The sequence below is a fragment of the Uranotaenia lowii genome, chromosome 2 (assembly GCF_029784155.1).
Source record: "Uranotaenia lowii strain MFRU-FL chromosome 2, ASM2978415v1, whole genome shotgun sequence".
In the NCBI taxonomy this organism is placed as follows: Eukaryota; Metazoa; Arthropoda; class Insecta; order Diptera; family Culicidae; genus Uranotaenia; species Uranotaenia lowii.
Window position 1 is genome coordinate 383,561,122 of NC_073692.1, and position 14,463 is coordinate 383,575,584.

Consider the following 14,463-nt stretch of genomic DNA (forward strand, 5'->3'; position numbering starts at 1 on the left):
ATCTTTTGCATTCGAACTGCAATAAATGACTGGTAGCATGAAACCCCCACAATATGTGTGTAGAGTGAAGGGCTGAAAGGATTGAAGTTAAAATTCGCTGTTCGCCATCTTGAAATCCAATATGACGGCTTCCACTTAACATCTTAACTGTAAGTAACTAAAAATCGCATGAACCCCACACAAAGTGGATATTGAGGGAAAGGGATGGCAAAAATTTAACAAAAAATTTAAAGAATCCGAAAGAAGTACTGAAACAAATTTGCAAGAATATGACCAATAATATAAAAATGTCTTAATCATAATTTTTTTCATATGTTTGCCACAGTTTTTTTTTATATTTTTGTCATAAATATAAAAAAACTGAGGCAAAAACTTAAAAACTTATTTTTCTAGAATTTTCATTCTTAGGGATGATTCATCCCGACAAAAAAATATGACTGAAATTTGACAACCAAATGACAAAAAATCTGAAAAAACTATAACAAACTAAAAAGTAACAAATGACAGAACTTTGAAAGAAATTCAATAGATGTGGTTAAAAATTATGCCAAAAATATGACACAAATTATGATAAAAATATGAAAAATTGGAAAAAAATTCACAAAAATGACGAAACTATGACAAATGTGAAAAAATATGACAAATTTTTTAAATCTGGCTAAATTATTAAAATTTTGATAAAATATTACAAAATTCTGACAATAATATGTCAAAAAATGACAAAATGATGACAAATACGACAATTAAATGACAAAATTTTAACAAAATATGACAAAAATCCGAATAAAAATAATGGAAAATAAGTGACAAAAATATGACAAATGTGATGAAAATATGACAGAATTAAGACAAAACTATGAGCTTGTTATATATAAAGCTCAGTTGGCAAGTCAGTTGCCCCTTTGAATGAAATACAACAAATGTGGTAAAAAATTATTCCAAAAATATGACAAAAATATGACGAAAATTACAAAATAATGACAAAAAATTAAAAAAATGGACAAAATTTTCACAAAAATTACTAAACTATGACAAATATGATAATAATATGAAACAATTTTCAGAAATATGTCAAAATTATGGTTCAAATTTGACAATAAAATAACAAAAACCTGACTGAACTGAAATTAGAAGAATATTTGACAAAAAATTTACAAATATGACATAAAAATAACAAAATTTAAAATAAAATAACAAAAATCTGAAAAACATATGATAAAAGAATGAAAAAAATTATGACACAGGTGTTAAAAACATGGCAAAAATTTGACATTAAGATGACAAAAAAACTATGACAAATGTGTTAGAATATGATGTAGCTCTGTCAAATCTATGATAAAAACATGAAAAAAAATCTGGCTAAATTATGAAGAATGGGATAAAAGTATTACAAAATTCAGACAATAATATGTCAAAATGAAACAATTATGATAAATACGACAGTTAAATGACAAAAATTTAACAAAATATGACAAAAATGCGAAAAAAAAAGAAAAATATGTGATAAAAATATGACGATGTCCATGAGTTCGAATCCAAGAGTAAACATCGAACATAGTTGTACCGGATAAGTTTATCAGTAGTTTTCCGCAAACTGCATTGTTGATATAAATCGTGAATGACATGAAGATATTAAAACGACGACTATAATCGAAACTAAAAAAGTCAAAACCATGAAAAAAAAATTTGACAATCAGATGACAGAAATTCGACAAATGAAAAAATGACAAAATAACAATAAAATGAAAAAAAAACTGACAGAGCTATAACTAAGCTTTATCAATTTTTTGTCTTAATTCTGTTTTTATTTTTGTAATACCTTTATCATATTTTTGTCATATTTTTATAACATTTGAAATACTTTTTGCATAGTATTGTAAGATTTCTGTCATTTTATTACCTAATTTTGTCCTGTTTGTCATATTTCATTAGTTATTATAGATGTCATACTTATATCAAATTTGTCATATTTTCCTTAATATTGTTAAATTTTTTTAACAGTTTTTTATGCGATTTTCAGTCCTTTACAATATTTTTGAGTTGGCCGAAAGCCGCCATATTACAAAAAGTAGATGAAAAATGACTGACAAAATTTAACAAAAATGTAAAGAATCTGAAAAAAGCACTGACAGAAATATACAAAAATATAACCAATGTGAACTTTGACAGAATTATGACAAACAAAAAAGTGAAAAATACGACAAATGTGGTGAAAAAAAATAAGTGAAAATAAAATTTGAACAAATGTGACCAAATTATGATCAAACTTTGAAAATAAAATGGCAAAAACTTGACCGAACTAGTACAAGGACAAATAAATATTAGAAAAAAAATTACAAACATGACATAATAACTAAAAAAAAAAACAACAAAATCACAAAAACAAAATGATAAAACTATAAAAACAATATGACAAAGGTGGTAAAACGGCAAAACTTAAAAAAAACATTAAAATGAAACAAATAAAATAAATGGGTTAGAATATGACAAAGTTCTGACTAAAATATGACAAAATTATGAAGAATGAAATAAAAATATAACAAAATTCTGCCAAAAATATGTAAAAAAAAAAACAAAATGATGACAAATACGGCAATATACCAAAGTTTAACAAATGTGACCAAATTATGATCAAACTTTGATTATAAAATGGCAAAACCCTGACAAAACTAGTATAAAGACAAATATTTGAAAAAAAAAATTACAAACATGACATAATAACAAAAAAAAACAATAAAATCACAAAAAATTTGACAAATATACGATAAAACTATGAAAAAAAAAATGACAAAGGTGGTAAAATGGCAAAACTTTGACATCAAAATGAAACAAATAAGATAAATGGGTTAGAATAGGACAAAATTCTGATTAAAATATGACAAAATTCTGACAAAAATATGTCAAAAAAAGTTACAAAATGATGACAAATACGACAATAAAGTACAAAAGTTTAACAAAACATACAGTAATTCGAAAACATTTTACAAAAATATGAATGATAAAAATCGAACACAGTTGTACCGGATAAGTTTTTCAGTAATTTTTCGCCAACTGCACTGTCCGTAAATAACATGAAGAGAAGATGTTAAACGACTGTAAAACTATGGAAAAAAAATTTACAATCAAATGTAAAAAATCTGACAGAGGTATGACAAAATACGACAAATGAAAAAATTACAAAATCATGACATAAAATGGATAAAAATCTTTATCATATTTGTAATATTTTTGTCTTTGTATTGTAAGACCTCTGTCATTTTATTGCCAATTTTTTCATATTTGCCTTTTTTCATTAGCTATTAGTCATATTTTTATCACATTTATTATGATTTCCATAATGTTTTTAAATTCTTCGTTACATTTTTTTCTAGTTTTGTCATAGATGTAAATTTTTTTTGTTGAAATACTGTCATCCGTCATATTTATTTTTCTCATATTTTTCTCATATTTTTCTCATATTTTTGTCATATTTTTCTCACATTTAACATATTTTTTTCTAGGTTTGTTAGAGTTTCGTAATTTTTTTTTCATAAAATCGTCATATTTTTTTCCATAACTTTGTTATATTTTGTCATTGTTTTGTTAATTTTTTTTTTCATGCGATTTTCAGTTATTTACAATATTTTAAAGTTGAGTGGAAGCCGCCATATCGGCATACGAGATGGCGTATCATAGCGTCAGACAGCGAAATCCTAATATCCATATTGTGGGTGTTTCATGTGATTTTCAGTCATTTAAAGCATTTTGAAGTTAGGTGGAAGCCGCCATCTTGGATTTCAAAATAGCGCTTTAAATCTGTTTTCCGACGTCCTCACAAAGTCGGGGCACCGAGTATTCATTTCTATAAGATTTCTCTTCATTCTTCCTTTCTACAATTCGCAAGGTTTAACGCAGTTTTTCGGAATTAAAGCGTCTTAGCGTCTGAGTATTGAGCTGTATTAGCATTTAGTGTTTTAATGTCTGAGCGTCTTGATGTTTGGATGACTTGGAGTCTTTGTCTCGTATCGTTTTAGTATTTAACTGTCTGGACATTTGACTGGCTAAGCATCTAAGCTTTTAAGTGTTTCAGCGTTTTAGTGTTTGAGATTCTAATCTAAGCATTTATCTGTGTTAACGTCTTAGTGTTTTAATGTTCAACATTCTTGGTGTTTGACTCTCTTAGTATTTAAGCACCTTAGTGTTTGAATGTCTGAGCGTGTTTGAGCATCTTTAAGTGTCTTAGCGTCTTCAGCGTTTTCAGGTTCCTAAGGATCTTAGAGTTTATGTCTGTCTTAGCAAGCTTAGCGTTTCAGTGTTAAAATGTATGATTGTCTAGTTTTTGACTGTTTTAGCTCCTTAGAAGTTGACTGTCTTAGTATTGAACTGGCTTAGTATTTGAGTGTCTGAGCATTTGATACCTGATCTAAGTGTATCTATAACTTAGCGTCAAAGTGTTAGCATGTCTGAGCATCTTAGTGTTTCAACATATCAATTCAATGTCTTAGCGTCTTAGCGTCTTAATATTTGACTGTCTAAGAATCTTAGTATTATAATGTCTCAATCTCTAAGTGTTTGAGTGTCTTAGCGTCTTAGTATTTGACTGTCTTAGCTTGTTAGTATTTGTATGTCTGAGCGTCTTAGTTTTTAAGTGTCTCAGAATCAAACAATAAGACAGCTTGAGGGTTTTAGTGTTTAAAAGTCTTAGCGTCTTAGAATTTAACTGTCTAAGCATCTAAGTATTTGAATGTCTCTGTACCTTAACGTCTAAACGTCTAATCGTCTGAGTTTTTGACTATCTTAGCGTCTTAGAGTTTGAATTTCTGAGCGTTTTAATGTTTGACAGTCTCAGTGTATTAGCCATTGAGTATCTTAGCGTCTAAGTCTCTTAGTTTAAACTGTATGAGCGTCTTAGTGTCTTAGCTTCTGAATAATCAACTGTCCAAGTATTTAATTATTTGAATCTTTCAGTGTTTAGTTGTCGAGCATCTTAGCATGTGAGTATTTCTCTATCTTAGCCTCTTAGTTTCGATTGTCTGGAATTTTTCTCATATCCTATTACGATCGGTCTAAAGCCCAACAATACGCATACAGCTACAGATACACAAAAATTACGTTTATCAACTAGCACTGAAACAGTGGTAAAAACAAAACGAGAAAACACTAAACAAAAAAAAACGATAAACTACAGAGCATCCTCTCTTATCGTGTCGCTCTCTTGGTTTTGCTTACGGCAACGGTTGATCCATTCTTGCCCACGCCCCCCGTGAAGATCACGGACGCATTCCCGTACGCTAGCAGCCCAAACACAAAAACGGCAAAATAAAGTGGCACTATCTTAATGTCGATGCCACCCATTATTGGAAGCTGTTTGGTCGGTGTTTTTAAACCGAGTTTTTTTTTATTTTTGGTATTTGCGGATTTAAGATGGTGTTGGTGATTTGGCGAGTAGGTGGTTGGTAGTAGTAGTGGTTAAAGATGGAAACCATGTTAAGAGAAAGTATGAGAAAATAAGAAGAAAAAAAACAGGTTAAATCAATATGCCAAAACAACAATGAGGTTAGGTTGATTGAGAAGGAAACCCAAATAAATAAACTCAATTCCGGCGAAACTAATGAATGCAGAAGCTTGGCACCCCGTTTTTGTCGCAGCTACACTAACGCCATCTATTGCTCGTTAGTTTGGCACACGTTTTAGTGTCTTGGCTAGGTTCGTGATTTGGCTGCAATTTTCATTAGTTGTGCGCTTCGAAAGTTCTGTTAGTTTGGCTTGGATTGCCGATTTTTGTTAATAATTATTCCAAGAAAAACAATCGAAATAAATGAGAAAAAGCCAATTTGAATAAATAAAAGAAAAACAAAACAAATTTAAGCATAAACTCTATCCTTACAGCTACGGTTGAGCCGTTTTTACCGACGCCCCCTTCGCGGAATGTTCGACAAAACGTTACGAAGACTTGCAGAAATCCGAGGCCGAAGAAAACGTTAACGCTATGATTCCAGGTCCACCCGAGTACCGGAATCTGCATTTTTTGTTTTGTTGTAAAATTTTGGTATGGTTCAAGTTTTACGTCGGTTTACACAAGTCGTGATGATTTTGGAGAGATGCCGAAAAGTAAAACGTAAAATAAAATAACAATGGTTAAGGTCGGTTGAATTTGGTTTTCGTGCCAATGAGATGTCCAATAAAAATATTTATTTTTTGCAATTGAATACAGTTTTGTCGAACGATGGGTCAATGATCGATAAATAAAGTTTGTAGAAATTCCAAACGTTACTCTAAACACCATGTATTTATCTGGTAATGAATAAGACATTTTCATTACTACAGGTTGAAAACAACGGCGAATAAAAATTCCTTCTTAACTTCCGTACATTCCTACCGGTGACAAACCTGAGCAAAACCCAGGCATTATTAAAAAAAAAGTGAAAGAAAATTATTTGAAATAGAAATTTTTTATAGAGGCGCATAACTTTCGGTTTTCCCTTTTCGGTACGGCGTGTTAAATGTTAATTTTAAGTTGTCCACGTTTATTCAATCTGTTAGCTTAAATCGGCTAAGACGATGTATGCCTTAAAAAAAAACAATGTTCAGCGAGAAAAAATTTCCAAAAATATTTGGAAATATTTATAAATTGAATAGAAGATCTCCAAAATTTTTCATATGTAGTGAAATTCCCGGTTTCGTTAACCACCCTGAATTATTGAAGGGTTACACGAAGCAAAGACAAATCAAAGAGTTTATCTTATCTGTAAGACTTTAGGCGGAAATTTGTACTAAATATTGATTCTCTGATTTTCAACGTTTTCTACACTCATCGTATTCTCGAAACTTGATTATTTATAGGCTCGGTAGCAGTCAATTACATGAGGCCCTTGGAGCCAAAGTGATATAAGTGCAATAAAAACTAGAGGGTGTTCGGATCAAGAAGTGGTCAACTTAAATTCGTCGTATTTTTTTTAAATATTTTCATATAAAAAAAACTTTACACCCTTCATTTTATAGGTGTGTACGTGAAGAATGATGCGTCTATTTGGATGTTGACATTAGATCTTTAGTTATCAAAATGGCGTCTAAGCAAGAGTATTCACGTATCAAAACTGATATAATTTTCATTCAAACAAGTGATGTAATAGTTCACGAACACTTTTGAGTGAGGCTCGCTCTTGTGTTCTAGACTGCCCCAAATTTGTATGGGAATTTACAAATTTGTGAAATGTTATTGCAGGCTCGAACTGATGCTAGGTCCAGTACAGATCTCATGCCGAATTTGAGCCAAATCGGACCACGGGAAGGGGTCGCACAACGAGCCTAAAGTTTTTATGGGATTTTGAGACATTTTGTTCGGGAGAAACATGAAACTTTGGTCACCTTTGGCCGATTCCTTTTGAATATGGTTTTCATAAAGCTTAAATTATGACACGTATTTCAATCGAGGACCTCATTTCAATTAGAGTTGAGATATAAAAGTTATTAAACTTCAAAAATGGGCCAACTTTTTTAAGGGGGGGGTAGGGTCTAACACTTTCAAAAAATCGATTTTTTTATTTTTTTATTTTCTTATAGTAAAACATTTCAAGAATGTTGTGTCAAATTTTCAAGTCAATTGAAGCAAAACTGTAGAAGTTATAGGCCTTTATCTCTTCCTATCTTATACTGCAAGAAAGCAAGAGCAGAAACTTCAAACGCGTTTTTCTCGAAAGCACATTTTTAAAGTCCGTGGACATCGTCATTCGAAAACTACTTATCCGATTCTTTTCAAATTTGGAACATATTTTCTACATATAAAATACCAGACCCCAACGTTTTTCTTTTTTAATTTTTTTTTACTTTGGGGAGATTTTAGAGGTGAAAAATGGCGGATTTTTAAGTGAAAAATCGTAGTTTTTACTTCAAACAGCCACAAAAATTTCATAAAAATATTTTTAAGTTAAATAAAAACGTTGGGGTCCAGAAAAACATCTATTAAAAATATTTTGCTCTGATTTTTTGACTTCAGATGATTCTGTGCTGAGATATAGTGTCCACCGCAAATCCTGTTTTCTAAAAGGCATCCTCGAAAATGCTCCGTCACCGGCTCATTTTTCAATATTTTTCTACGAAAAAATTACTAAATGTTCTTTTAACAATGCTTTGTATAATACAAAAAATTTGAACACATTTGTTTGAACGATAGCTCTAGAAAAAAATCGTGAAAATGGTGTTTTTTTATACCCGTTAGACCCTACCCCTCCCTTAAGGGTGGTATTCCTCACTGAGGTACTGCGTCGAACATTTTGAGGCAGTATTAACGTAATGAATATCACCCTTAAAAAGTTAGCCCATTTTTGAAGCTTAAAGACTTTTTTAGCTTAACACGAATGGCAATGCAGTCTTCAAATGAAATATTTGTCATAATTCAGGTTTTAAGAAAAACCATATTCAAAAGAAATCGGCTGAAGAGGACCAAAGTTTTTTTTTATGAAAAAGTGGTTTTTCATGTTTGTTCCGAAAACAATGTATTAAATTCCCATAAAAACTTCAGGCTCGTTGAACTTTTGTACTAGGCCTATGATCAATCCTAGCTTGCAGCGCATAACTTTTTCTAAAGTTGGGTTATTTGAGGCACTCTATTGTGTACACTAATAAACATTTTCGAAGCCATCGAGAAGAAAAAAAAAACTCCTTTCATTGCTTGTTTTGAAGTTTATAAACCAGAATAACGTTTAAAGGATCAATAGGTTATGTTCGATTTTTGGTCTTTCGGTCAATAATTACAACACTTTCATGTGCTCTTAATCCAACGTTTCGAAATTTTAATAATTCTTTCTCAAGGAACTAAAATGAAGCATAAAAGCATAAAACATGTTTCGCGTGACTCAAATATTGTAATAATTGTTCACTTACTCGAACATTCGTACTATAGTCAGAAGAAGATGCACTCCTGAACGCTTTCTTTGATAACGCTTTTTTAATTTGAAAATATCTCAGTTTGAAGGTGAGGAGTGCGTAGCACTTACGTGCACAATACTTAAACTTTGATAAAGCCACCGTTCCTGATAGCTCCAACAAGCGCCGCCGGCATCTAGAGGAAATCTATGATGTGCTACATTCAAAGCACTCTGAATTCCGTCAGAATCATCCAGAATACATCCAGAACGACACAGACAGAAGAGCGATCTCCTACGGCGGAGTATTCCACACACTCTATCAGATAGCTTGCAAGCACTCATCGGCATCGGTTTCTGGCTATGAAGAAGATTCGGCAGGAATGCCGCCCAATCCGGGGCAGGTAAGTCGGCATTCCTGCTCACTTTTAAATTGAGATATTTTCAAATTAAAAAATTTATAACCAGAAACCGACCATCGATGAACGCTTTAGGACTAGGTGCACATCTGCTTCTGATTATAGCACGAATGTTCGAGTAAGTGAACAAATATTACAATAATTGAGTCACACGAAACATGTATTATTTCCGAAGGGTGACATTCAAATCCATTTGGGCGACTTCAACGCAAAAATTGGCTCCGACAATCAGGACCTTGAGCGCATCATGGGGCGCCATGGCCTAGGACAGATGAGCGAAAACGGAGAGCTGTTTGTAGAATTTTGTGGCAACAACAACATGGTGATCGGTGGATCGCTCTTCCCCCATCGACCAGCACATAAGGTCACTTGGGTATCCCGAGATGGCCGAACAGAAAATCAAATTGACCACATCTGCATCAGCCGAAAATGGAGAAGGAGCCTTCTTGATGTCCGCAACAAGCGAAGCGCAGACATTGCATCTGACCATCACCTCGTCCTTGGCGAGATACGACTGAGAGTTGCACGTGTCCAACGGCGCGAGGAGAAAGTCGGGTGTCGATACGACGTCCGCCGGTTGGAGAATCCAGAGGTGAAAAGGGCATACGTTGAACAGCTAGAATCCCGAGCCTCGGAGCTGCCGACAGACGGAACAGTCGAAGAACAGTGGTGTGGAATCAAGAATGCCTTTATCACGACGAGCCATGGTACTCTCGGTAAAGTTTGTGGAAGAAGGAGTGAATGGATGTCGGATGAAACTTGGAGGATGGTCGATGATCGGAGAAAGGCGAAAGTCGGAATTGAGCAGGCATGTACCGGGTCAGCCAAAGCAGCCGCCCGCTTACGATATGCGGAGCTGGAAAAGGCAGTTAAACGAGCTTGTAGACGAGACAAGAGAGCCTGGACAAACTCCCTAGCCGAAGAGGGAGAAAGAGCCGCCGCCAATGGAGATATCCGATTACTTTATGACATTTCTCGCCGCCTCAGTGGTGCAAGGACTAATGCAAGAATGCCGCTAAAAGACCGAGCAGGTCAGTTATTGACCGATCGAACAGATCAGCTCAAACGATGGACTGAGCACTTCGAACAACTCTTCCGAGTCACGAATAGCGATGGCCAACAGAACCCGCAGCTCGAAGCGCCAACAGTGAGTCGCATAAATGGCGTCAACTCGGAAGCGCCTTCGCTGGCTGAAATAGAAGCGGCAATCAAAAACATGAAATCCAACAAAGCACCTGGGATCGATTGCATCCCTGCTGAAATGCTGAAAGCCGACCCTGCCCTGTCAGCACAAATGTTGCACCGTCTTTTCGCTGACATCTGGGATACTGCAACATTCCCGGCCGACTGGATGCAGGGTATCCTCGTAAAGGTCCCGAAGAAAGAAGACCTGACAGAGTGCGGTAACTGGCGAGGCATAACGTTGATCTGTACAACCCTCAAAGTACTCTGCAAAGTGATTCTGAACAGGATCCAGGAGAAAATAGACGCTACACTCCGACGGCAACAAGCTGGATTCCGATCTCGACGATCATGTGTGGACCACATCACAACGCTACGAATCATACTGGAACAAATCAACGAATTCCAGGACTCTCTTCTGCTGGTGTTCGTTGATTTCGAAAAAGCATTCGACCGACTTAACCATGAAAACATCTGGGCGGCTCTAAGGCGACGAGGGGTCCCAGAAAAACTAGTCCATCTCATCGAAGCACAGTATGAGGCATTTTCGTGCAAGGTCTTGTCCGAACCAATCCCGGTAACTGCTGGAGTGAGACAAGGATGTATTCTATCACCGCTACTTTTTCTAATCGTAATGGATGAGATTCTGATTGGATCGATTGACTGTGCACCGAACCGAGGATTGCCGTGGAATCCTTCAACAATGGAGCAACTGAACGACCTTGACCTGGCTGACGATATTGTTTTGCTCGCCCAAATAGAACCAGATATGCAGAGCAAACTCGACGACCTCACCGAAAGTTCCAAGGCAGCAGGTCTTAAAGTCAATGTCGGAAAGACCAAGTCGATGGAGATCAACACAGGAAATCCCTCCAGTTTCATGGTAGCTGGGCAACAAGTTGAGAAAGTGGAGTGCTTCCAGTATCTTGGTAGCCAGATTACGCCTGATGGTGGTACCAGAAAAGACATCGAAACACGGATCAGAAAGGCCCGATTTGCGTTTGCGAGTCTCCGAAACATCTGGCGGTCACGCCAGATCTCTCTACGAACAAAAATCCGAATCTTCAACTCAAACGTCAAATCCGTATTGCTGTACGGGTGCGAAACTTGGTGCACATATGCGGTAACGACGCGAAAACTGCAAGTGTTTGTAAACCGCTGCCTGCGGAATATCATCCGCGCTTGGTGGCCTGGCAACTGGATCTCGAATGAGGAACTACATCGCCGGTGTCATCAAAAGGCGCTAGAAATCGAGATTCGGGAACGTAAGTGGAGATGGATTGGGCACACGCTGCGAAGAGATGAAAACGAGATTTGCAGAGAGGCGCTAGATTGGAATCCAGAAGGTCATCGAAGAAGAGGCAGACCCAGAAATTCGTGGCGGCGAAGCCTAGCCGCTGAAATCCGAACTGTCGACGAGAATCTTGACTGGGACCAGGTGAAGACGCTGGCTCCGGATCGTCAACAGTGGAGGTCTTTTACCACGGCCTTATGCACCGGAGGATCGGCGCGGGATCATTAAGTAAGTAAAAAAACATGTATTATGCTTTTAAGCTTCATTCTAGTTCCTTGAAAAATAAATAATGAAAATTTGAAACGTTATATGAAGAGCACTTAAAAGTGTTGTAATTCTCGACCGAAGAACCGAAAGCCGAACATAACCTATGAATTACTCCCTTTCGAAAAATAAATAATTAAAGGATTAAGCTTGATCTTTTTAACAAGGTGGTTTTTTGTTTTATATTTTTCACAGAAATATGGTGCTTAGATTTAAGAATAATTCATATTTCATACACCATTTGAGATTATATTTTCAAATCTTCTACAAAGTTTTGGATTTACTATACCCCAATCCCAAAATTCAATCTAACAAAGTGTTGGATGAAATCATCCATAAAAAAAAATTTAGAAGAGGACAATTCGAAAAGGTATCGGCCGTTGTCTAAAAATATTAAAGTGTCTAAAAAAAATATTGATTTTTTTTTAATTTTTGACATTTTAGTAAATTGGAGCTAACAGAAGCAATTTTACAGAACCGAATTGTTCCACAATTCATTTATTTTTATTTAAATGTACAACTTTCTCGAAGATAGGAAAACAAAATTCCAATGGATAATGATATCATACACTTTGTGTGTGTGAATTTTAAATTTAAAATAATCAAAAAAAAAGATATACAAAAACTCAAAAATATGCTATATTCGCAAAGATTTGTATATTTACGACATCAGTTTCTTTGCTTTTTACCACAATTTTTAATGTATTTGTGAGAGTGCTAGAATTGGGTAGTTTTTTTTTACGGCTTGATAGAAAATTTTGATTTCTCTCAATTTTTTTATATTTATTTTTTATGCTTATCAAGTGATTGACGATGTTTTACTCCGCCAATCTCTCCAAAATATATTGGAATAGATTATACAAATCTTCAAATAAGAAAATGGATTTCTTACATCATTTTCTTACTCAAAATTTTTAAAATTTTACTGATGAAATAATTCAAAACTTTCAAAACAAATCACAATAAAACTCTCAAATCATTAATATTTTGATATTTTTTTAAAATTATGTTTCTTATTCTGAACTAGAAATTTGCTTCAGAATAATTTCTAAGCAGTCTAGTTTTAAATTTTGATATAAATATTCACGAAACACAGATAAAAAAAATCTCAAATAAATTTCAGATGAGGTAAAAAAATAACCATGGTTAATTTTTCAGGAAAATGACAACATTTGACAATTTTATTATTCATTCTAATTTAAAATTCTTTTCTTCATTTTCAACTGAAGGGTTGATTGAAAATTCCACTGTAGTGATTTGAATTTGAAAAAAAAATATTCGCAGCTTGAAATGTGAATTTTTGATTAGAAAAAAAATCAAAGGTTTATGTTTCTAGAACACCAAAAATTCAGAATTGTAAAACATATGGCGTATTTTTTTTTTATTCCGGATTTGGCTCTGGAACCGTCAGAATAAAAAAACGATTTTCGGGTTTCGAGTTATCCCATACGTAGATGTGCGTGAGAACGAGCGCAATGTTTACATGCAGCTGTCATTTTGTTCTCCCTTCTAGATTTCTTCATTCGGTTCTTCACATCCGGATTGCCTTTTTTCGTGTCCGGATTGCACTGGACAGCAGATAGTACGATTTTGCTTGGCTGAGAGGTTCAAAATCGCGGCAATCATCATTTTCCCGTTCATTATTTCAACTGTTTTGCTTTCAGCCAAAAACAGCTGTTTAATGTTTTGACAACAACGTTGGTGAACTTCTCGCAAAACTGGCTTTCTTCTCAGGGCGACTCCGTCCGTTTTTCGAGCGAACCTAGGTTGCCTCTCGAGCAATAAATGAGCACGATGACAGCAGTTAGAGCGAACCTAGGTTGCCTCTAGTTTGCCTCCAGGTGAAAAAAAAATACGGTAATAGACAAACTTATCAAAAATAATTCCAAAATTTTCAATAGTTTGACTTTAAAATTTGGTAAATTTATTTAAAAATTGAAAAAAAACTGTACCGTGAACGGCCCTTATTCTGCGCAGTTAAGGATTTTTCAAACGTTTTAAGTTATAAAAAAATTACCTTTCAATGAATTTCCTAAAAATTTCGTGTACAGTTGGGCTAACTAACAAACTTAACGGCAAAAATAATGAGAGTTCGATTTTGGAGCAAAAATGTGGATTATTCACAACATTAGGAAAAAATGCAAGTGGCCCTTATTCTGCGCACTATTTTCTATTTGTTCCTAATTCTGCGCATATGTCCCATATTCTGCGCACCCAAATAAAACCAATATACCATTCCGTACTGGTAAGACCAACATTTAATTTAATTAAATTTAATTAAAAAGCATGTTTTACGCTTAGTAAAGTACTGCAAATTATGAAAAAGGTCCTTGGATCATTGAAGCTTATATGATACTTTCCTTCAATATTTCTTATATACGCTTGCTATATGTTACTAACAGATGCTTTTTTCCAGCAGCTCGCTTACCAAATATTTGTTGACCGATCGTGTTCTTCGCCG

The 14,463-nt window shown here is 34.5% G+C and overlaps 1 protein-coding gene across 6 annotated transcripts in view; it reads right to left on the reverse strand.

The window, feature by feature from the left end:
- The window catches only part of LOC129749680 (cholinephosphotransferase 1), a 74,548-nt gene that overhangs the window by 15,462 nt on the left and 44,623 nt on the right, over nt 1-14,463 (reverse strand). For 2 of the 6 annotated variants that reach the window (XM_055744726.1, XM_055744727.1), the window contains 2 exons: nt 5,867-5,998; nt 5,209-5,343 (listed from right to left, as the gene is read on the reverse strand). The exons of 1 other annotated variant lie outside the window; for it this stretch is intronic. In XM_055744726.1, coding sequence (XP_055600701.1) covers nt 5,209-5,343; nt 5,867-5,998 — 267 coding nt within the window. The remainder of the gene's footprint in view (nt 1-5,208; nt 5,344-5,866; nt 5,999-14,463) is intronic. 3 more of the 6 variants (XM_055744725.1, XM_055744722.1, XM_055744723.1) reach the window with 2 other exon arrangements.